Below are 26327 nucleotides of genomic sequence, written 5' to 3'. Positions count from 1 at the left end.
ACACACTGCGATTCAGTTTACACACTAGGATTCAGTTTACACACTGAGATTCAGTTTACACACTGAGATTCAGTTTACACACTGGGATTCAGTTTACATACTAGGATTCAGTTTACACACTAGGATTTAGTTTACATACAAGGATTCAGTTTACACACTAGGATTCAGTTTACACACTAGGATTCAGTTTACACACTAGGATTTAGTTTACACACTAAGATTCAGTTTACACACTAGAATTCAGTTTACACACTAGGATTCAGTTTACACACTACAATTCAGTTTACACACTGGCATTTAGTTTACCTACTAGGATTCAGTTTACATAGTAGAATTTGATTTACATACTAGGATTCAGTTTACATACTAGGATTCAGTTTACACACTAGGATTCAGTTTACATAGTAGAATTCAGTTTACACACTAGGATTCAGTTTACACACTGAGATTCAGTTTACACACTGGGATTTAGTTTACAAACAAGGATTCAGTTTACATACTAGAATTCAGTTTACACACTGGGATTCAGTTTACACACTAGAATTCAGTTTACACACTGAGATTCAGTTTACACACTGGGATTCAGTTTACAAACTAGGATTCAGTTTACACACTGAGATTCAGTTTACACACTAGGATTTAGTTTACACACTAGAATTCAGTTTACACACTAGAATTCAGTTTACACACTAGGATTCAGTTTACCCACTAGGATTCAGTTTACACACTGGGATTCAGTTTACATACTAGAATTCAGTTTACACACTGGGATTCAGTTTACACACTGGGATTTAGTTTACACACTAGAATTCAGTTTACACACTAGGATTCAGTTTACATAGTAGAATTCAGTTTACACACTAGGATTCAGTTTACCCACTAGGATTCAGTTTACCCACTAGGATTCAGTTTACACACTAGGATTCAGTTTACACACTAGGATTCAGTTTACACACTGAGATTCAGTTTACACACTAGGATTCAGTTTACATAGTAGAATTCAGTTTACACACTAGGATTCAGTTTACACACTGGGATTTAGTTTACAAACAAGGATTCAGTTTACACACTGGGATTCAGTTTACACACTAGAATTCAGTTTACACACTGAGATTCAGTTTACACACTGCGATTCAGTTTACACACTGCGATTCAGTTTACACACTAGAATTCAGTTTACACACTGAGATTCAGTTTACACACTGCGATTCAGTTTACACACTGCGATTCAGTTTACACACTAGGATTCAGTTTACACACTGAGATTCAGTTTACACACTGAGATTCAGTTTACACACTGGGATTCAGTTTACATACTAGGATTCAGTTTACACACTAGGATTTAGTTTACATACAAGGATTCAGTTTACACACTAGGATTCAGTTTACACACTAGGATTCAGTTTACACACTAGGATTTAGTTTACACACTAAGATTCAGTTTACACACTAGAATTCAGTTTACACACTAGGATTCAGTTTACACACTACAATTCAGTTTACACACTGGCATTTAGTTTACCTACTAGGATTCAGTTTACATAGTAGAATTTGATTTACATACTAGGATTCAGTTTACATACTAGGATTCAGTTTACACACTGAGATTCAGTTTACACACTGGGATTTAGTTTACAAACAAGGATTCAGTTTACATACTAGAATTCAGTTTACACACTGGGATTCAGTTTACACACTAGAATTCAGTTTACACACTGAGATTCAGTTTACACACTGGGATTCAGTTTACAAACTAGGATTCAGTTTACACACTGAGATTCAGTTTACACACTGGGATTCACTTTACACACTAGGATTCAGTTTACATACTAGGATTTAGTTTACATACAAGGATTCAGTTTACACACTAGGATTCAGTTTACACACTGGAATTCAGTTTACACATTGGGATTCAGTTTACATACTAGGATTCAGTTTACCCACTAGAATTTATTTTACAAACAAGGATTCAGTTTACATACTAGAATTTAGTTCACACACTGGATTCAGTTTACACACTGGGATTCAGTTTACATACTAGGATTCAGTTTACACACTAGGATTCAGTTTACACACTAGGATTCAGTTTACACACTAGGATTCAGTTTACACACTAGGATTCAGTTTACATAGTAGAATTCAGTTTACACACTAGGATTCAGTTTACCCACTAGGATTCAGTTTACCCACTAGGATTCAGTTTACACACTAGAATTCAGTTTACACACTAGGATTCAGTTTACACACTAGGATTCAGTTTACACACTGAGATTCAGTTTACACACTAGGATTCAGTTTACATAGTAGAATTCAGTTTACACACTAGGATTCAGTTTACACACTGGGATTTAGTTTACAAACAAGGATTCAGTTTACACACTGGGATTCAGTTTACACACTAGAATTCAGTTTACACACTGAGATTCAGTTTACACACTGCGATTCAGTTTACACACTGCGATTCAGTTTACACACTAGGATTCAGTTTACACACTGAGATTCAGTTTACACACTGAGATTCAGTTTACACACTGGGATTCAGTTTACATACTAGGATTCAGTTTACACACTAGGATTTAGTTTACATACAAGGATTCAGTTTACACACTAGGATTCAGTTTACACACTAGGATTCAGTTTACACACTAGGATTTAGTTTACACACTAAGATTCAGTTTACACACTAGAATTCAGTTTACACACTAGGATTCAGTTTACACACTACAATTCAGTTTACACACTGGCATTTAGTTTACTAGGATTCAGTTTACATAGTAGAATTTGATTTACATACTAGGATTCAGTTTACATACTAGGATTCAGTTTACATAGTAGAATTCAGTTTACACACTAGGATTCAGTTTACACACTGAGATTCAGTTTACACACTGGGATTTAGTTTACAAACAAGGATTCAGTTTACATACTAGAATTCAGTTTACACACTGGGATTCAGTTTACACACTAGAATTCAGTTTACACACTGAGATTCAGTTTACACACTGGGATTCAGTTTACAAACTAGGATTCAGTTTACACACTGAGATTCAGTTTACACACTGGGATTCACTTTACACACTAGGATTCAGTTTACATACTAGGATTTAGTTTACATACAAGGATTCAGTTTACACACTAGGATTCAGTTTACACACTGGAATTCAGTTTACACATTGGGATTCAGTTTACATACTAGGATTCAGTTTACCCACTAGAATTTATTTTACAAACAAGGATTCAGTTTACATACTAGAATTTAGTTCACACACTGGATTCAGTTTACACACTGGGATTCAGTTTACATACTAGGATTCAGTTTACACACTAGGATTCAGTTTACACACTAGGATTCAGTTTACACACTAGGATTCAGTTTACACACTAGGATTCAGTTTACACACTGGAATTCAGTTTACACATTGGGATTCAGTTTACATACTAGGATTCAGTTTACCCACTAGGATTTAGTTTACACACTGGGATTCAGTTTACACACTGGGATTCAGTTTACACACTGGAATTCAGTTTACACATTGGGATTTAGTTTACCTACTAGGATTCAGTTTACCCACTAGGATTCAGTTTACACACTAAGATTCAGTTTACATACTAGGATTCAGTTTACCTACTAGGATTCAGTTTACATACTAGGATTCAGTTTACCCACGAGAATTTATTTTACAAACAAGGATTCAGTTTACATACTAGAATTTAGTTTACACACTGGGATTCAGTTTACACACTGGGATTCAGTTTACATACTATGATTCACTTTACAGACTAGAATTCAGTTTACCCTAGGATTCAGTTTACATACTAGGATTCAGTTTACACACTGGGATTCAGTTTACACACTAGGATTCAGTTTACACACGAGGATTCAGTTTACCCACTAGAATTTATTTTACAAACAAGGATTCAGTTTACATACTAGAATTTAGTTCACACACTGGGATTCAGTTTACACACTGGGATTCAGTTTACATACTATGATTCAGTTTTCACTAGAATTTAGTGTACATACTAGGATTCAGTTTACATACTAGGATTCAGTTTACACACTAGGATTCAGTTTACACACTAGGATTCAGTTTACACACTAAGATTCAGTTTCCATACTAGGATTCAGTTTACCCACTATAATTCAGTTTACATACTAAGATTCAGTTTACACACTGGGATTCAGTTTACACACTATGATTCAGTTTACCCACTAGAATTCAGTTTACCCACTAGGATTCAGTTTACACACTAGGATTCAGTTTACACACTAGGATTTAGTTTACATACTAGGTTTCAGTTTACACACTAGAATTCAGTTTACACACGGGGATTCAGTTTACACACTATGATTCAGTTTACACACTAGGATTCAGTTTACACACTACAATTCAGTTTACACACTGGCATTTAGTTTACCTACTAGGATTCAGTTTACATAGTAGAATTTGGTTTACATACTAGGATTCAGTTTACATACTAGGATTCAGTTTACACACTAGGATTCAGTTTACACACTGAGATTTAGTTTACACACTAGGATTCAGTTTACACACTAGGATTCAGTTTACACACTGAGATTTAGTTTACACACTAGGATTCAGTTTACATGGTAGAATTCAGTTTACACACTAGGATTCAGTTTACACACTGAGATTCAGTTTACACACTGGGATTTAGTTTACAAACAAGGATTCAGTTTACATACTAGAATTCAGTTTACACACTGGGATTCAGTTTACACACTAGAATTCAGTTTACACACTGAGATTCAGTTTACACACTGGGATTCAGTTTACACACTAGGATTCAGTTTACACACTGAGATTCAGTTTACACACTGGGATTCAGTTTACACACTAGGATTCAGTTTACACACTAGGATTTAGTTTACATACAAGGATTCAGTTTACACACTAGGATTCAGTTTGCACACTAGGATTCAGTTTACACACTGGAATTCAGTTTACACATTGGAATTCAGTTTACACATTGGGATTCAGTTTACATACTAGGATTCAGTTTACCCACTAGAATTTATTTTACAAACAAGGATTCAGTTTACATACTAGAATTTAGTTCACACACTGGATTCAGTTTACACACTGGGATTCAGTTTACATACTAGGATTCAGTTTACACACTAGGATTCAGTTTACACACTGGAATTCAGTTTACACATTGGGATTCAGTTTACGTACTAGGATTCAGTTTACCCACTAGGATTTAGTTTACACACTGGGATTCAGTTTACACACTAGGATTCAGTTTACACACTGGAATTCAGTTTACATACTAGGATTCAGTTTACACACTGGGATTCAGTTTACATACTAGGATTCAGTTTACACACTAGGATTCAGTTTACACACTAGGATTCAGTTTACCCACTAGGATTTAGTTTACACACTGGGATTCAGTTTACACACTAGGATTCAGTTTACACACTGGAATTCAGTTTACACATTGGGATTTAGTTTACCTACTAGGATTCAGTTTACCCACTAGGATTCAGTTTACACACTAAGATTCAGTTTACATACTAGGATTCAGTTTACCTACTAGGATTCAGTTTACATACTAGGATTCAGTTTACCCACGAGAATTTATTTTACAAACAAGGATTCTGTTTACATACTAGAATTTAGTTTACACACTGGGATTCAGTTTACACACTGGGATTCAGTTTACATGCTATGATTCACTTTACAGACTAGAATTCAGTTTACACACTAAGATTCAGTTTCCATACTAGGATTCAGTTTACCCACTATAATTCAGTTTACATACTAAGATTCAGTTTACACTCTGGGATTCAGTTTACACACTATGATTCAGTTTACCCACTAGAATTCAGTTTACCCACTAGGATTCAGTTTACACACTAGGATTCAGTTTACACACTAGGATTCAGTTTACACACTAGGATTCAGTTTACACACTAGGATTTAGTTTACATACTAGGTTTCAGTTTACACACTAGAATTCAGTTTACACATGGGGATTCAGTTTACACACTATGATTCAGTTTACACACTAGGATTTAGTTTACACACTATGATTCAGTTTACACACTAGAATTCAGTTTACACACTAGGATTCAGTTTACACACTACAATTCAGTTTACACACTGGCATTTAGTTTACCTACTAGGATTCAGTTTACATAGTAGAATTTGGTTTACATACTAGGATTCAGTTTACACACTAGGATTCAGTTTACACACTGAGATTTAGTTTACACACTAGGATTCAGTTTACACACTAGGATTCAGTTTACACACTGAGATTTAGTTTACACACTAGGATTCAGTTTACATGGTAGAATTCAGTTTACACACTAGGATTCAGTTTACACACTGAGATTCAGTTTACACACTGGGATTTAGTTTACAAACAAGGATTCAGTTTACATACTAGAATTCAGTTTACACACTGGGATTCAGTTTACACACTAGAATTCAGTTTACACACTGAGATTCAGTTTACACACTGGGATTCAGTTTACACACTGAGATTCAGTTTACACACTGAGATTCAGTTTACACACTGGGATTCAGTTTACACACTAGGATTCAGTTTACACACTAGGATTTAGTTTACATACAAGGATTCAGTTTACACACTAGGATTCAGTTTACACACTAGGATTCAGTTTACACACTGGAATTCAGTTTACACATTGGAATTCAGTTTACACATTGGGATTCAGTTTACATACTAGGATTCAGTTTACCCACTAGAATTTATTTTACAAACAAGGATTCAGTTTACATACTAGAATTTAGTTCACACACTGGATTCAGTTTACACACTGGGATTCAGTTTACATACTAGGATTCAGTTTACACACTAGGATTCAGTTTACACACTGGAATTCAGTTTACACATTGGGATTCAGTTTACGTACTAGGATTCAGTTTACCCACTAGGATTTAGTTTACACACTGGGATTCAGTTTACACACTAGGTTTCAGTTTACACACTGGAATTCAGTTTACACATTGGGATTTAGTTTACCTACTAGGATTCAGTTTACCCACTAGGATTCAGTTTACACACTAAGTTTCAGTTTACATACTAGGATTCAGTTTACCTACTAGGATTCAGTTTACATACTAGGATTCAGTTTACCCACGAGAATTTATTTTACAAACAAGGATTCAGTTTACATACTAGGATTCAGTTTACACACTGGGATTCAGTTTACACACTGGGATTCAGTTTACACACTAGGATTCAGTTTACACACGAGGATTCAGTTTACCCACTAGAATTTATTTTACAAACAAGGATTCAGTTTACATACTAGAATTTAGTTCAAACACTGGGATTCAGTTTACACACTGGGATTCAGTTTACATACTATGATTCAGTTTTCACTAGAATTTAGTGTACATACTAGGATTCATTTTATCCACTAGAATTTAGTTTACATACTAGGATTCAGTTTACACACTAGGATTCAGTTTACACACTAAGATTCAGTTTACATACTAGGATTCAGTTTACCCACTAGAATTCAGTTTACATACTAAGATTTAGTTTACACACTGGGATTCAGTTTACACACTATGACTCAGTTTACCCACTAGAATTCAGTTTACCCACTAGGATTCAATTTACACACTAGGATTCAGTTTACACACTAGGATTTAGTTTACATACTAGGATTCAGTTTACACACTAGAATTCAGTTTACACACTGGGATTCAGTTTACACACTATGATTCAGTTTACACACTAGGATTTAGTTTACACACTATGATTCAGTTTACACACTAGAATTCAGTTTACACACTGGCATTTAGTTTACCTACTAGGATTCAGTTTACATAGTAGAATTTGGTTTACATACTAGGATTCAGTTTACATACTAGGATTCAGTTTACACACTAGGATTCAGTTTACACACTGAGATTCAGTTTACACACTAGGATTCAGTTTACACACTGAGATTCAGTTTACACACTGAGATTTAGTTTACAAACAAGGATTCAGTTTACATACTAGAATTCAGTTTACACACTGGGATTCATTTTACACACTAGAATTCAGTTTACACACTGAGATTCAGTTTACACACTGGGATTCAGTTTACACACTGGGATTCAGTTTACACACTGGGATTCCGTTTACACACTAAGATTCAGTTTACACACTAGGATTTAGTTTACATACAAGGATTCAGTTTACACACTAGGATTCAGTTTACACACTAGGATTCAGTTTACACACTGGAATTCAGTTTACACATTAGGATTCAGTTTACATACTAGGATTCAGTTTACACACTAGGATTCAGTTTACACACTGGAATTCAGTTTACGTACTAGGATTCAGTTTACCCACTAGGATTTAGTTTACACACTGGGATTCAGTTTACACACTAGGATTCAGTTTACACACTGGAATTCAGTTTACACATTGGGATTTAGTTTAACTACTAAGATTCAGTTTACCCACTAGGATTCAGTTTACACACTAAGATTCAGTTTACATACTAGGATTCAGTTTACCTACTAGGATTCAGTTTACATACTAGGATTCAGTTTACCCACGAGAATTTATTTTACAAACAAGGATTCAGTTTACATACTAGAATTTAGTTTACACACTGGGATTCAGTTTACACACTAGGATTCAATTTACATACTATGATTCACTTTACATACTAGAATTCAGTTTACCCTAGGATTCAGTTTACATACTAGGATTCAGTTTACACACTTGGATTCAGTTTACACACGAGGATTCAGTTTACACACGAGGATTCAGTTTACCCACTAGAATTTATTTTACAAACAAGGATTCAGTTTACATACTAGAATTTAGTTCACACACTGGGATTCAGTTTACACACTGGGATTCAGTTTACATACTATGATTCAGTTTACCCACTAGAATTCAGTTTACATACTAAGATTCAGTTTACACACTGGGATTCAGTTTACACACTGGGATTCAGTTTACCCACTAGAATTCAGTTTACCCACTAGAATTCAGTTTACCCACTAGGATTCAGTTTACAAACTAGGATTCAGTTTACACACTAGGATTTAGTTTACATACTAGGATTCAGTTTACACACTAGAATTCAGTTTACACACTGGGATTCAGTTTACACACTATGATTCAGTTTACACACTAGGATTTAGTTTACACACTATGATTCAGTTTACACACTAGAATTCAGTTTACCTACTAGAATTCAGTTTACATAGTAGAATTTGGTTTACATACTAGGATTCAGTTTACACACTAGGATTCAGTTTACCCACTAGGATTCAGTTTACATACTAGGATTCAGTTTAAACACTAGCATTAAGTTTACACACTGGGATTCAGTTTACACACTAGGATTCAGTTAACCCACTGGGATTCAGTTTACACACTGGGATTCAGTTTACCCACTAGGATTCAGTTTACACACTGGGATTAAGATTACACACTGGGATTCAGTTTACACACTGGGATTCAGTTTACACACTGGGATTCAGTTTACACACTGAGATTCAGTTTACACACTGGGATTCAGTGTACACACTGAGATTCAGTTTACACACTGGGATTCAGATTACACACTGGGATTTAGTTTATACACTGGGATTTAGTTTACACACTGGGATTCAGTTTACCCACTGGGATTCAGTTTACACACTGGGATTCAGTTGACACACTAGGATTCAGTTTACATACTAGAATGCAGTTTACACACTGGGATTCAGTGTACACACTGGGATTCAGTTTACACACTGGGATTCGGTTTACACACTGGGATTCAGATTACACACTGGGATTCAGTTTACCCACTTGGATTCAGTTTACCCACTAGGATTCAGTTTACCCACTAGGATTCAGTTTACACACGGGGATTCAGTTTACACACTGGGATTCAGATTACACACTGGGATTCAGTTTACACACTGGGATTCACTTTACACACTGGGATTCACTTTACACACTGGGATTCACTTTACACACTGGGATTCACTTTAGACAGGTTTCAGTTTACACATGATTTAGTTTATACATGATTCAGTTAGGTCAGGTTTCTGGTTTAAACAGAATTTCAGTATACACAGGTTTCCAGTTCACAAATGATTCAGATAACACACTGGGATTCAGATTACACACTAGAATTTAGTTCAAACACTGGGATTAAGTTTACACACTGGGATTCAGTTTACATACTATGATTCAGTTTTCACTAGAATTTAGTGTACATACTAGGATTCATTTCATCCACTAGAATTTAGTTTACATACTAGGATTCAGTTTACACACTAGGATTCAGTTTACACACTAAGATTCAGTTTACATACTAGGATTCAGTTTACCCACTAGAAATTCAGTTTACATACTAAGATTCAGTTTACACACTGGGATTCAGTTTACACACTATGATTCAGTTTACCCACTAGAATTCAGTTTACCCACTAGGATTCAGTTTACACACTAGGATTCAGTTTACACACTAGGATTTAGTTTACATACTAGGATTCAGTTTACACACTAGAATTCAGTTTACACACTGGGATTCAGTTTACACACTATGATTCAGTTTACACACTAGGATTTAGTTTACACACTATGATTCAGTTTACACACTAGAATTCAGTTTACACACTATGATTCAGTTTACACACTACAATTCAGTTTACACACTGGCATTTAGTTTACCTACTAGGATTCAGTTTACATAGTAGAATTTGGTTTACATACTAGGATTCAGTTTACATACTAGGATTCAGTTTACACACTAGGATTCAGTTTACACACTGAGATTTAGTTTACACACTAGGATTCAGTTTACATAGTAGAATTCAGTTTACACACTAGGATTCAGTTTACACACTGAGATTCAGTTTACACACTGGGATTTAGTTTACAAACAAGGATTCAGTTTACATACTAGAATTCAGTTTACACACTGGGATTCAGTTTACACACTAGAATTCAGTTTACACACTGAGATTCAGTTTACACACTGGGATTCAGTTTACACACTGGGATTCAGTTTACACACTGAGATTCAGTTTACACACTGGGATTCAGTTTACACACTAGGATTCAGTTTACACACTAGTATTTAGTTTACATACAAGGATTCAGTTTACACACTAGGATTCAGTTTACACACTAGGATTCAGTTTACACACTAGGATTCAGTTTACACACTGGAATTCAGTTTACACATTGGGATTCAGTTTACATCCTAGAATTCAGTTTACACACTAGGATTCAGTTTACACACTGGAATTCAGTTTACACATTGGGATTCAGTTTACGTACTAGGATTCAGTTTACCCACTAGGATTTAGTTTACACACTGGGATTCAGTTTACACACTAGGATTCAGTTTACACACTGGAATTCAGTTTACACATTGGGATTTAGTTTACCTACTAGGATTCAGTTTACCCACTAGGATTCAGTTTACACACTAAGATTCAGTTTACATACTAGGATTCAGTTTACCTACTAGGATTCAGTTTACATACTAGGATTCAGTTTACACACTGGGATTCAGTTTACACACTGGGATTCACTTTACACATGATTTAGTTTATACATGATTCAGTTAGGTCAGGTTTCTGGTTTAAACAGAATTTCAGTATACACAGGTTTCCAGTTCACAAATGATTCAGATAACACACTTTAAGTTTACACATGATTCAGTTTAGAAGGATTCATGCAGTTTATACAAGCTTCCAATTTACACTGCATTTAGCTTAAACAGGATTCTGACTTTATTACACAGTTTAGACAGGTTTCTAAGTTTACACTAGATTTAGTTTAGAAGGATTTTTATCACAGGATTCATGCAGTTTATACAAGCTTCCAATTTACACTGCATTTAGCTTAAACAGGATTCTGACTTTAATACACAGTTTAGACAGGTTTCTAAGTTTACACTAGATTTAGTTTAGAAGGATTTTTAGTTATCGAAGCATTCATGCAGTTTATACAAGCTTCCAATTTACACTGCATTTAGCTTAAACAGGATTCTGACTTTATTACACAGTTTAGACAGGTTTCTAAGTTTACACTAGATTTAGTTTAGAAGGATTTTTAGTTATCGAAGCATTCATGCAGTTTTAGGCGAGGGTTCTTCGAACCCGTCTATTCACATAGTTCATACCCACCATAGACTCCGGTCAGTCAAAATGACTATTTTGAACTGTAGGCATTAATCAGCGATTCTGCCGGTGACAGAGAGATAGAATCCAGGTCAGGGGAAGCCCCATGACCCCAAGATTCTTTTACCCCTTACGTCACGAACCCACGTGACCGAGGCCACATGGCAACGCCATAAGCAGCCGTCCATCACTCTGGTTCCTTTCTCTCCGCCTCGAGGACTTAGACCAACGCGACGGAAAGAGTGGGGAGGTTGGGGGGGACCCGGAGTCTATGGTGGGTATGAACTATGTGAATAGGCGGGTTCGAAGAACCCTCGCCTAAATTCACTACGTTCAATTACCCACCATAGACTCCGGTCAGTCAAAATGTCAGACACCGATAGGTGGCGGGTTTTTTCGAGCAAACAGAAAAGAAAAAAAAAAAAAAAAAGGAGAATGATGAAAGACTTTCCCCCAGTCCGGGATGAAAAACAAACCCAAAGACCTAAGTTAAGACCCAAGAAGGGTGGTGTCTTACCTTGCCTGTGCTGTCCCAGAAGCAAGAAGCCAATGCTGCTGTGGTGACAGGGTTCGGTGTGCCCGAGAAAGCTAGACCCAAGCCGAACTCGGGGGTGATAAGCTTGAAGTAGGACCGAAACAGTTCGCATGAGGGCGTAGGTCGACAGAAGCGAAACCTGGGAGCTTCCAGGAAGTGCTAGTGGAACAGACAATCTGCCCGCAAAAATGCAGAGACTGACTTATCGCCTATGCGCAGAGGCCCCTGCAGTCGTTCGGGCTGGGTCAGCAAACAAGGCCTGACCCGCTACGACGGGGCCTAACCTGAAGAGACCCTGCTCAATAGATTGGGTGTCTCCTAGGTAGTAGTTGATGAAGACGTTCTGCGTTCTCCAGAAGCCTGCCCTCAGAATGTGTTTGAGGGGGGGCACCTGACGCTAGCGCTAGTGAGTTAGCAATCGCACAGACCTCATGTTCTTGTACTTGGTGTCTCTGCAAGGTCTGTGTTGAGGAGGATAGTGTATTATAGACCTCCAGTACAGTCGCAGTAATCCACCTGGGGATGGAAGTCGGGGAAACCGGCTTATCCCGCTTGTCAGGGCCGTAACACAAAAACATGTGTTTGGTTCCCCGTCTAGAAAACCTGGTACGGTTCTCGTAGCAACTCAGCGCTCGGACCGGGCAGAGAAGCAACTCCTCCTGATCTTCCGGACTGACAATATTTGCCAGCCGGGGGATGACGATCGGTTGAGGATCGTGTTCTGGGATTTTGGTTCTTGGCGAGAACCCGATTCGTGTCTTAGTACAACTTGATCCCCCATAAAAGCGGCACAACCGTCCGCAAAGGATAGTGCGCGCCTAGCTTTGACCGGCGCCTACCTGAGGCGAGGGCCAGTAGGAAAACTATTTTCCACATCAAAAAATTGAGTGGTGCTGATTGGAGAGGCTCAAAAGGCGGTCTGCTTAGAGCGGACAACACAGCCGACAAGTCCCAGTTGGGCAGTTCCCTTGCATGGGGTCTCAGCGTCTGGAAAGCAGTAAAGAGTCTCCTAATAGTAGGACAATCGGTTAGTCTTGTTCCCGTACGTTTGAATGGTGGGGCACAAGGCCGACCTGTAGCCAACGATCGCTGCGTAGGACAAACCCACTTCGTCAAACAGGTGGACGAAGGAGCCTGCTACCTGGCCAATAGAGGGATGGTATCGATCAATCTCCCTTCCGCTACACTAACCAGTGTATGCTCGCAGCCTAGAAATGTAGGCTGCATTGGTGGAATCCCAGTTCGCCCTGGCCAGGACGTTGGCAGCCCGCTCAGATAAAGCTTTCGTATGGGCGGGTCTAATGAGAGCCTCTATGCGGGTAAGTGATACCCGCTGGGCTCGTGGTAGTGCGCCGTCTGGTTGGGACGGCATGTCCGGTAAGTCCGGAAGCACTGCTGGTGTTTCGACTATCGTTTCCGACAGAAGTGGAAACTAGGCCCTGTTCGGCCAATTGGGTGCAACCAATGATAATATGCAGGTTGCACCTGTCGAAGTCTTCTCCGGTGCCCGGTGGACTAGCGGGAAGGGAGGAAAAGCGTACACAACTAAGTGGATCCGCGGGGTAGCAAAGCGACCCTGGCCCAGGCTCCTGGAGTCAGCAGGAGTGTTACGTACGTCGGGAGCTTGGTGTTCCGGGGTGCGGCAAACGGTCTAACCTTGGACCGTCCACAGCCGAAACAGCCTGGAGGCTACCCACTGGGGTATCAGCCACTCTGTGTTCTGGAGACGGAGTCGCCCTGAAAGGGCGTCGCCAGACTGTTCCTCACCCCTGGAAGGTGGTGTGCGGTTAGCTCCCCATTGTATTCCAGGCACCAAAGGAGGATTTTGCTCCGCTAGGACTGACAACGATGGGGAATGCGTCCCCCCCTCCTTCTTGAAGGAGACCACCGCTGCGTTGTCTGTGCGGAGCAGGACTCTGTGGTCTCGAACTACGGGTAGAAAGCGTGGTAGTGCTAATTGTACACTGCTCACAGTTCGAGCCGGTTGATATGGTGGTCCCAAAACTATGCGGGAGCCATATCCTTGGGCTTGTTCGTCCAATAGATGCGCTCCCCAACCCTGGGGGGAGGCATTTGTTACCAGAGTCATACCTGCGGCGAGCGGGTCCAAGGGGGCCCCTCTGCCCGAGGTTGGTCAGTGACGACCACCAGGGCAGGGCTTCCTTCACTTGGTCCGAGATCGAAACCCGCCTATCTAGTTCCCATAGAAGAGCTCGGCGTTATAACAAGTGTTATACCGGGCGGCTGCGTAGTGCGGCCTGGGGAACGACCCTTCGAACTGAGGTCATCATTCCGATGATCCGCATTAGTTCACGGAGGGACACCGAGGGAACGCTGACTAGGCTGCTTAGCGCTAAGCAATATGCTTGAAATAGCTAAGCCAAGCTTACCTCTGTGTCAAAATTCCATGCCCAGGGACACCAACTGCGCGTTGGCTCGAGGTGGGACTTGTCGATTTACTAACGAGCCCAACTGGTGAAGTAAATCCTGTGTTAGCCTGATGCGTTTGGCTATTACCCCTTGCCCGGGTTGTTGGTAACCAGTAGTCTGGGTACGGATTGAGGTGTACCGACATCTGGTGAAGCAGCAGCACTACCTGTTTCATCCCTCTGGTGAACACGTAGGGCGCTGTGCCTAACCCGAACGGAGGGGGGGGGCACCGAAGTTCGAATACTTGGCCCAGCTGGGCGATTCGAAGGAGATGGCAACTCGCTAGGTGCATCGGTACGTGCAGGTAGGCCCTGCTTAAATCTAGCGGGGCTAGCCAGTCAAAACAGTGGATGGAGAGAAGAACCCTGAATGGTGTCTCCATGTGGAACCGATCGAGGGGCACATACTGATTCAGTCTGTCTAGGTCCAAAACTGGACGCCTGCCACTTGTAGATTTGGTACTACGAACACATTTGGGTAGAAGCCTGGACTTAGTTCCGGCTGATGTACCCTGTGTATGGCGTCTTTCCCCAGCAAACTGCTACTTCCTGTCTGATTGCTTCCGCATTGCGGGAGTCCCCTGGCAGTGCCCAACAGGGGAGACACTGACTGGGGGAAGTGGAGATTTCAGCGGTATGCCGTAAACGGATGTCACCACCTGGGAAGGTCCAGGGGTCGGTCACCCACCGTCTCCAAACCGGACTACACCGGCGCAATCTGTGTACGACAGGGATGTGTGGCCATGTGTTCGGCAGTTGCAAGGGTGCTCCCTTCCCCCATGAGGCGAGTTCCCCAAGGCCTGAAGTAGTCACTAAGTTGTGACCTGGCCACTCACCGAACACGTGCCTGTCTCCCCCGGTTGCAGAGGTGAGCGTCAAACATGCTTCCCCTGCTGCCAGGTAGACATCCGCCCAGAGAGGGTGAGGAGCCACCACCTGGCTCTTACCTCCCTGGGGGCACGCCACTACCCTTCCCTCCCATGGAAGGGTATAAGCGCTTGCCTCCTGGCTGACTCTGGCTAGCGGGCAACGCCCTAGGGCGTTGTGTTTTCTGTGCTTGGGGTGCCCTCCGCTTGCCGATGGCAGGACCAACTGGCTAGCGGATTCAATCTGAACCCTCTGATTCATTGCACTCCGAAGCTCCGAGACTGTACCCACCATTCCCTGAACAAAGAGGGTGGAAGGTGTCCAGTCTGCGTCACTGAGGTGGGGGACGTACCCCAGCTCAGCTTGTCGGCGAAAATACGTGCGTCTAAGGCCGCGTCTCGTAGCCCAGTAGTGGCCCTGGCCAAGCGAGCCAGGCAACACTAGGGGGTGTCGCACGTAGATGTGCGGTGGCCCACCAGTAAAAAAGTCGCCTGGTCTAGGAGGCTGGTGCGTTCTGCCTCCAAGGTCACCAGAGTGCTGGGCACGCATAATAATACGCTCAAGCAACTCTGCCCTCAGGGCTAGATGGGTCGTCCTCAATTGGCAAAGACACCCATGGAACGCAGCTATCCCCCTTTGCCCGGTTTGCCAAATTCGTGGTACCGGGGTCTAGGGAAGGAGCCTTGGAATCCTGTTGGGGGCATTTTGGTCTCATCCCACGCTATGGTGTCTGATCCCGAAACACACCGACTGGGTAGCGTTTGGTCCAGTGGCAAGTGTTGCCTAACGTTATCCCCACCCGGGGGCCTTAAGCATTACATCCTCCGCGGCTGACCAACGCCGCCCATCAACACCGTTTGCGTGCTCTGCGCCCCACTCCGCACTCAGACGGACAGGGGAGAGATGTGCCGACGGGGTTGCTTTGGATCCCGACGCCCGTGATCCCATAAGCGTTGAAGCAACCTTAGGTGGTCGCTTTAGGATCAAGGGTGGGGGTATATACATCGTATCACTGGGAACGATGATACTCCGCCTCACCCCAAAAGCGTGGCTCACCGAGTCATACAGATGGAAGACTCTGAGGGACCGCCCGGAGTACCGGCTGTATCCAACGCGAGCGAACGCGTCTCCTTTAACTTAAAATATGTGAGAGGGAGCGTGTTCGACTGTGCGTCTCATGACAGGGTCGGTTCCCTCTGGGAACGCCCGTGGGTCGGTAAGAAAGGAGTCAAAACCCACAGCGGGGACCGGACACAAGGATAAATTCGTTACCGTTGTACCGTTACCGCGTGACGAACCCTAGCTGGCTGAAAGTGGGGGGGGGGGTCAACGCGTGCCCTGCCCTGAAAGCCCTGCCCCGAGATCGGAGACTTGGCTGCCAGCACCCCGTTGGCATTCAGTGCCCGCCGATCCAGAGAAGGACCGGTGTAATTAGCCTGAGCCTCGGCCACCCCCCAAAAAAGTGGGAGAGCCGTGACTGGGAACGGGGGTTCCCCGGAAGAGACGTGTTTGAATGCAAACATGCTTTCCTGTCTCTTCCTGCTTGCCCACCGAGGGGACACAGTGAAGACAGCTCGCCCCGACTGCGTCTGATCTACCCGGCCTGCCAGGGACGCAATTGCCCCGACAGTCCTTCGACCAAAGCCCTCAACTCGGAGGCAAACTCGGCGCCGTGCGAGGAAGGGTCCACGAAGAGACCCGCAACGGGCCCCATAGGAGGAAAGCCTCCAGGGGCACAGCCTCGCTGCAGCCGGTAAAATCGGGTAAAAAACACCGCCTGAAAAAACAGACTGTGAGGATGCCCTCCGATCAGCGGGGGAGGCCGAGAAAATATCGGTACCTCCGCCGTCGGGCCTCTTACTCGACGTCCCGGTACATGAAGTACCGGTAGCCGAGCGTGAGGACTTTCCACTCATGCAAAACACGCAACTCACTTTAACCGATTTGTTTACTGGACGCGCGACCTTGCTGTGACGCGGTCAGTGTCAGCGATTTTGATGGCTCTGAAAGAAAATCTCAGGCCTCAGAACTCCAGTGAAAAAAACACGCTTTCACGCAAAAAGAAAACCCGGAACCCACACGTAGCCACGACAAAGCATCTCGGATGCGGGTTCTATACTGGTAGATTCTGAATAAACCACCGTATGGTCGGCTCGAAAGACGAGGAGACCGGAAGAAAAAGGCAGCGAGCCTTGGAGCTGTCATTACATCGATATATTGCTAAATACATTAAAAATAAAAGACGACATGCATGAGGGAGACGAATTACAGTTGTAAAAGGTGCCGCCATGAAATCAACATGTGACTACGTAGTGGCGCCGGATTTTGATTTCTTTGCTGTGAAAAATACTACACACAAAGGGGAAAACGACACGAGGGTAAAAAAAAAAGACAAGGAAAACTTATCCTACCAGCTACCATGTCGGATGCCGAGCAGCAGCAACAACCCAAGCTATAAATCCGGACAGGAAAAAAAGCAGGCGATCCAGCAGAGCTCGCTAGATTTCATCTCCACTCGAGGCGGAGAGAAATTAAGAGTGATGGACGGCTGCCTATGGCGTTGCCATGTGGCCTCGGTCACGTGGGTTCGTGACGTAAGGGGTAAAAGAATCTTGGGGTCATGGGGCTTCCCCTGACCTGGATTCTATCTCTCCGTCACCGGCAGAATCGCTGATTAATGCCTACAGTTCAAAATAGTCATTTTGACTGACCGGAGTCTATGGTGGGTAATTGAACGTAGTGAATTATACAAGCTTCCAATTTACACTGCATTTAGCTTAAACAGGATTCTGACTTTATTACACAGTTTAGACAGGTTTCTAAGTTTACACTAGATTTAGTTTAGAAGGATTTTTGGTTATCGAAGCATTCATGCAGTTTATACAAGCTTCCAATTTACACTGCATTTAGCTTAAACAGGATTCTGACTTTAACACACAGTTTAGACAGGTTTCTAAGTTTACCTAGATTTAGTTTGAACAGGTTCCCAGTTTAATTACACTAGATTACCGGTAAGTTTACACAGGTTTCCAGCTTACATTGGATACATTTACGACAGGTTTTCAGTTTACAAAAGATTTCAGTTTAAACAGGGTTCAGTTAAGAATATAGTCTTTGGTTTCGACAGATTTTTGTATATCTTTCAAACAAGATTTATATTTGTACATTTCATAGGCAAATAAATTACTTTCAATTTTACAACTTTTATAAAATTTGTAACTTACTCCATTATTCTTATGAAGTTCCTCAGCAAGTTTATGTTCGTTCAATGCCATATCATATCTCTCTTTCTGGTTAACAATACTTTCTGCCGTCACACACTCTGAAATAACAAGAAAACGATATCAAGCAAATATACTCATGCTTTGCAATAAGTGAAAAATATATTACATTTACATTTGCATGAAGTGAATTCAAACAGTTTTTATGAATTTTTATGAATTTATGAATTTTTTGCCAGACATCTGATAGCTGCTGTGATTTGTTTATTGCTTGAGTTTGACAAAAAAATCAAATGTGGGATACTGTAACTCACTACCTTGAAGACCGCAGTAGATTTCGCTATTATAATATATAGTTACTGTGATTAGGAACCTGAGTGAAGATTTCACTGCTACAATATTCCATAAAAGTCACTGTGACTGTCAGTCTTAAAGACCCACAAGTAATCTTTACTGCTACAATATTCCATAAAAGTCACTGTGACTGCCAGTCTTAAAGACCCACAAGTAATCTTCACTGCTACAATATTCCATAAAAGTCACTGTGACTGCCAGTCATAAAGACCCACAAGTAATCTTCACTGCTACAATATTCCATAAAAGTCACTGTGACTGCCAGTCTTAAAGACCCACAAGTAATCTTTACTGCTACAATCTTCCATAAAAGTCACTGTGACTGCCAGTCTTAAAGAACCACAAGTAATCTTTACTGCTACAATATTCCATAAAAGTCACTGTGACCGCCAGTCTTAAAGAACCACAAGTAATCTTTACTGCTACAATATTCCATAAAAGTCACTGTGACTGCCAGTCTTAAAGACCCACAAGTAATCTTTACTGCTACAATATTCCATAAAAGTCACTGTGACTGCCAGTCTTAAAGAACCACAAGTAATCTTTACTGCTACAATATTCCATAAAAGTCACTGTGACTGCCAGTCTTAAAGACCCACAAGTAATCTTTACTGCTACAATATTCCATAAAAGTCACTGTGACTGCCAGTCTTAAAGACCCACAAGTAATCTTTACTGCTACAATATTCCATAAAAGTCACTGTGACTGCCAGTCTTAAAGACCCACAAGTAATCTTTACTGCTACAATATTCCATAAAAGTCACTGTGACTGCCAGTCTTAAAGACCCACAAGTAATCTTTACTGCTACAATATTCCATAAAAGTCACTGTGACTGCCAGTCTTAAAGACCCACAAGTAATCTTTACTGCTACAATATTCCATAAAAGTCACTGTTACTGGCAGTCTTAAAGTCCTACAAGAAATCTTTAATGCTACAATATTCCATAAAAGTCACTGTGACTGCCAGTCTTAAAGACCCACAAGAAATCTTCACTGCTACAATATTCCATAAAAGTCACTGTGACTGCCAGTCTTAAAGACCCACAAGTAATCTTCACTGCTACAATATTCCATAAAAGTCACTGTGACTGCCAGTCTTAAAGACCCACAAGTAATCTTCACTGCTACAATATTCCATAAAAGTCACTGTGACTGCCAATCTTAAAGACCCACAAGAAATCTTCACTGTTACTATATTCCATAAAAGTCACTGTGACTGCCAGTCTTAAAGACCTACAAGAAATCTTCACTGTTACAATATTTCATAAAAGTCACTGTGACTGCAAGACTTAAAGACCCACAAGAAATCTTCAATGCTACAATATTCCATAAAAGTCACTATTATTACAGAATCCAGAGAAATCTTCACTGCTACAATATTCCATAAAAGTCACTGTGACTGCCAGTCATAAAGACCCACAAGTAATCTTCACTGCTACAATATTCCATAAAAGTCACTGTGACTGCCAGTCTTAAAAACCCCAAGAAATCTTCACTGCTACAATATCCCATAAAAGTCACTGTTATTACAGAACCCATAGAAATATTCACTGCTACAATATTCCATCACGGTTACCCTTTTTTAGTAACCGTGATTATATAAAAGTCACTGTGACTGCTAGTCTTAAAGATGCACAAGAAATCTTGACTATAATTGACTGATTACGGAGTAATCTGAGGTTAACGTTGTGGGGATGACATTGGTTCCCAGGCACACAACTTATCAGTATCAAGGCATCATTACGTATTAATTAATCACATTCACTTAATCACACAAAGATTACAACTTCCCAACACACCTGGCAAATTTTCTCATCACCGTCATGAAATTAATCAATATTCATTAAACCCCACACACCTAACCACACAGATTACACTCCCTCACTGATCTGTCATGTTATCATTTCATTAACACCACACCTAACAGCTTAGGTCACTATTGTCACACCAGCTGACTTGTTATGCTTTAATTATAGTTATTTGTACATTTGTTTATGACCCAACTGCTTATCTTCACACCTTTTAATCTCACTCTCTATATAAGCATTGGAATACAATCATCCATCATTCACTTGTATTACACTTGCCTCAGTGCTTGCTGTCTATACCTAGCCGTTTTATTTTCTACAAACTTATTCATCATGCCAGCCTCAAGAAAACGTGGACGACCTACTCGTGCCAGGAAAACTCCAGTGCGGTTCTCAGATCAAGAAGCCACCAATTCTAGTATCAACAAGAAACAACGCATCATAGATGCCCCAATAATTCCTCGGTTGATAACACCACTAGTGCAGCCTCAGCCGCCATATCTGAATTTTCAACCATCATAACCAACACTGGGTTACAACCAGCTAATCCAGTGCAAATTAGCTTATTATCTCCTGCATCCACAACAAACCAGCAGCCTGAAGCCCAGCCAACTGTTCATGAAGTATTTCAGCCATCAGTCCAACAGGTCTCTCAGCCAACAGTTCCACAAGTCATTCAGCCAACAGTTCCACAAGTCATTCAGCCAACAGTTCCACAAGTCATTCAGCCATCAGTCCAACAGGTCTCTCAGCCAACAGTTCCACAAGTCATTCAGCCAACAGTTCCACAAGTCATTCAGCCAACAGTTCAACAAGTTGCTCAGCCAACAGTTCAACAAGTCACTCAGCCAACAGTTCCACAAGTCATTCAGCCAACAGTTCAACAAGTTGCTCAGCCAACAGTTCAACAAGTCATTCAGCCAACAGTTCCACAAGTCATTCAGCCAACAGTTCCACAAGTCATTCAGCCATCAGTCCAACAGGTCTCTCAGCCAACAGTTCCACAAGTCATTCTGCCAACAGTTCCACAAGTCATTCAGCCAACAGTTCAACAAGTCACTCAGCCAACAGTTCCACAAGTCATTCAGCCAACAGTTCCACAAGTCATTCAGCCAACAGTTCAACAAGTTGCTCAGCCAACAGTTCCACAAGTCATTCAGCCAACAGTTCAACAAGTTGCTCAGCCAACAGTTCAACAAGTCATTCAGCCAACAGTTCCACAAGTCATTCAGCCAACAGTTCCACAAGTCATTCAGCCAACAGTTCCACAAGTCATTCAGCCAACAGTTCAACAAGTCACTCAGCCAACAGTTCCACAAGTCATTCAGCCAACAGTTCCACAAGTCATTCAGCCAACAGTTCCACAAGTCATTCAGCCAACAGTTCCACAAGTCATTCAGCCAACAGTTCAACAAGTCATTCAGCCAACAGTTCCACAAGTCATTCAGCCAACAGTTCCACAAGTCATTCAGCCAACAGTTCCACAAGTCATTCAGCCAACAGTTCCACAAGTCACTCAGCCAACAGTTCCACAAGTCATTCAGCCAACAGTTCCACAAGTCACTCAGCCAACAGTTCCACAAGTCATTCAGCCAACAGTTCCACAAGTCACTCAGCCAACAGTTCCACAAGTCATTCAGCCAACAGTTCAACAAGTCACTCAGCCAACAGTTCCACAAGTCATTCAGCCAACAGTTCCACAAGTCATTCAGCCAACAGTTCCACAAGTCATTCAGCCAACAGTTCCACAAGTCATTCAGCCAACAGTTCAACAAGTCATTCAGCCAACAGTTCCACAAGTCATTCAGCCAACAGTTCCACAAGTCATTCAGCCAACAGTTCCACAAGTCATTCAGCCAACAGTTCCACAAGTCACTCAGCCAACAGTTCCACAAGTCATTCAGCCAACAGTTCCACAAGTCACTCAGCCAACAGTTCCACAAGTCATTCAGCCAACAGTTCCACAAGTCACTCAGCCAACAGTTCCACAAGTCATTCAGCCAACAGTTCCAGAAGTCCCTCAACCAACTGTTCAAAACGTTACTAGTACTTTGCCAACAGTTCCACAAGTCGCTCAGCAACAACCAATATTTTCGCATCAACAACTACCATTCATCCAAAACAGCCAACCATTGTTCTCTACATCACTGCAGCAAATTGGTCATGGTCTAGCATCAAGGGTACCAGCCATCGTTCCACCAATGCATCTGCAGCTGCCATATGTTGAACAAACCACGCTCAACTCGCTCGCTGTTCGGGGTAAGTTCATTGATCTTTCCGATCTTCACTAAGATAACATACTCCCCGCTGACACAGCTGACAATAATAACCCTAGTTCGACCACGATCACACAACAAAAACGAAAACCGATTGACGACATTGAAACCTGGCTTGACTGTTTTTCAACATATGCCGCTTACGTATCACATTTTTTCCCAGATCAAACTGCATCATTATTTAATTACCAGCGATTCATTGCAAGAAAAGCGAAACGTTTTGAACCGGAAGCATGGCTTGCATACGACAAAGCCTTTCGCCGCAATGCTTCCCGATATCATGGACAAATTAATTGGAGCTACGTGAATAATGAACTCGATTACGAATATTTCCAGAGTCAAAATCATCTAGTCCGTCTGCGATGCTCTGGGTGTGGGAAATATGGACACAACATTAAAGATTGCTACAGAAATAAGCCACGGGGAAATCCATATGTGTGGACAAACAATCAATCAGGCAATCAATTTTCAACACCTCCAGCTAACAGTCAACAAATCTGTCGAGATTACAATCGAGGGCGCTGTGCCGATCCATGCCAAAATGGCCGCCTCCACAAATGCAACTTGTGTTATTCCACTGATCATCCCGCAGCAACTCATCAAACCCAAGACAACCAGTCCTTTCGTGCAAACTACCACCAGATCGGCCAGCAACGAAACTTCACACCGCAGCCATTTCGCGGGAATGGTAAAACCCACTAGCATGGTTTCTTTGCTGCATCCGACAACATCACTTAAACAAGACGTCTTCTCCGATAAACTCCATGATCATCCAAATAAACAGATCGTAGCTTCAATATTGTTAGACATTTCCAGAGGTGCTGACTTAGGCTTCACAGGTCCAGAACACAGTCGTGAAACAAAGAATGCAAAAACAGCCTACTCATCTCCACAAACGATCACTGCAGCAATTTTGAAAGAGCTCAAAGCAGGACATGCCGTAGGTCCATTCAAGAAACCCCCCCTTTCCAAATTTTGTTGTGAACTCCTTGGGCTTACGACCAAAAAAGAATGGAGGGCATCGTATTATAATGGATCTATCACAGCCAATATCAGATAGTGTTAATGGCAATATTAACAAAGAAGAATTCTCACTTCATTATGCAACTGTTGATGATGCTGTGAAAATGATCAACCAACTTGGACAATATACTCAACTAGCTAAAGAGGACATTCAGCATGCTTTTCGACTTTGCCCTGTGCGACGTGAAGACTGGCACTTGCTGGGTTACAAATGCGATGGTTTTTATTTTTTTGACCGTGTACTACCTTTTGGGCTTCGTTCAGCACCTTTTTTATTTAATCAAATTGCTGAAGCCATTAACTGGATTGTGTGCAATTCTTCCAAGAATAACAATATTCTTCATTATTTGGATGATTACCTCATCGCAGGGCCACCTAACTCTCAAACATGTGCGGACAGTCTTGACTCAATGTTATCAGTATGTAAAGACCTTGGTGTCCCTATCGCACCAGACAAGCTAGAGGGTCCTACAACTGTACTAACATTCTTAGGCATCGAACTAGACACGGTGAACATGGTTATGCGATTGCCAACTGACAAACTGTGTGATATAAACCATATCACGCAGAAATGGGCTTCCATAACAATATGCACCAAACGTGAACTATTGTCCTTAATCGGCACACTCAGTTTTGCATGTAAATGTGTACCAGCTGGGCGAATCTTCTTGAGACGTATGATCGACCTGGCATCTACAGCTGCCTCACTCCATCACAAGATGAAGTTGTCAGCAGCTTTCCACCTAGATCTACAGTGGTGGAGAGATTTCCTGCCAACATGGAATGGAACAGCTAACTTTCTGCAATCGTCTTGGACTGCCGCACCTGGAATGGATCTCTACACTGATGCATCATCGACACTTGGTTGTGGTGGTTACTTCAATGGCGAATGGTTTTCCTCACCCTGGGAAAAAATACTACCAACCAATAGTCCTGAACTCTCCATTGCATGGAAAGAGTTGCTCCCTATTTTGCTAGCCTGCTTAATTTGGGGGAATTCATGGTTTGGTAAACGTGTCATGTTCCATTGCGATAATGAGAGTGTGGTACACATCTGGAGTAAGGGATCCACACGTTGTCCATACATCATGGCTTTAGTACGGGCAATCTTCTTCAAGGCCGCAAAATCAAATTTCCATGTCATGGTCATCCATATCAGAGGTACTAATAACAATGTTGCTGATGCTTTGTCTCGCCTACAGATCCAAAGGTTTCGTCAGATCGCACCAGAAGCAGCGAAACAACCAGTCAGCATCCAAGAGTACAACAACTACATCCACAAGCTTGTGCTGTAGGAAACCTTGAACAACTGGCCAGGCACTATGCATACCATTCCCTTGCTGAGTCGACTCGTCGGACATATGCTACAGGACAGACTCGTTATACAAACTTTTGTTACTCTCATGGAATTCCCAGCTTACCTGTTACACAGTACTCCACAACGCTCTTCGTCACATACCTAGCATCCTCTGGTCTGTCATACAACACCATCAAATTATATCTCACAGCCACAATGGAATTACTCATCGAGACAGATCACAAAGACTTGTCCAAATGGACTAATTTACACCGGACACTCCAAGGAATAAAACGACAACACAGCGCACCGGTTCGTAATCGTCTCCCTGTCACCATTAGCATTCTACGAACATTAAAAAATGCTCTCCGC

The 26327-nt window shown here is 41.7% G+C and overlaps 1 protein-coding gene across 1 annotated transcript in view; it reads right to left on the bottom strand.

The window, feature by feature from the left end:
• LOC102809636 (semaphorin-2A-like) overlaps window positions 1-26327 on the bottom strand; it is a 66167-nt gene that overhangs the window by 6613 nt on the left and 33227 nt on the right. Inside the window, exon 17 of the mRNA XM_085507331.1 lies at window positions 19199-19296. Coding sequence (XP_085363457.1) covers window positions 19199-19296 — 98 coding nt within the window. The remainder of the gene's footprint in view (window positions 1-19198; window positions 19297-26327) is intronic.

This window comes from Saccoglossus kowalevskii, chromosome 13, assembly GCF_978046115.1.
Source record: "Saccoglossus kowalevskii chromosome 13, keSacKowa6.1, whole genome shotgun sequence".
Taxonomy (NCBI): domain Eukaryota; kingdom Metazoa; phylum Hemichordata; class Enteropneusta; family Harrimaniidae; genus Saccoglossus; species Saccoglossus kowalevskii.
This window is presented reverse-complemented; position numbering and strand designations above follow the sequence as displayed.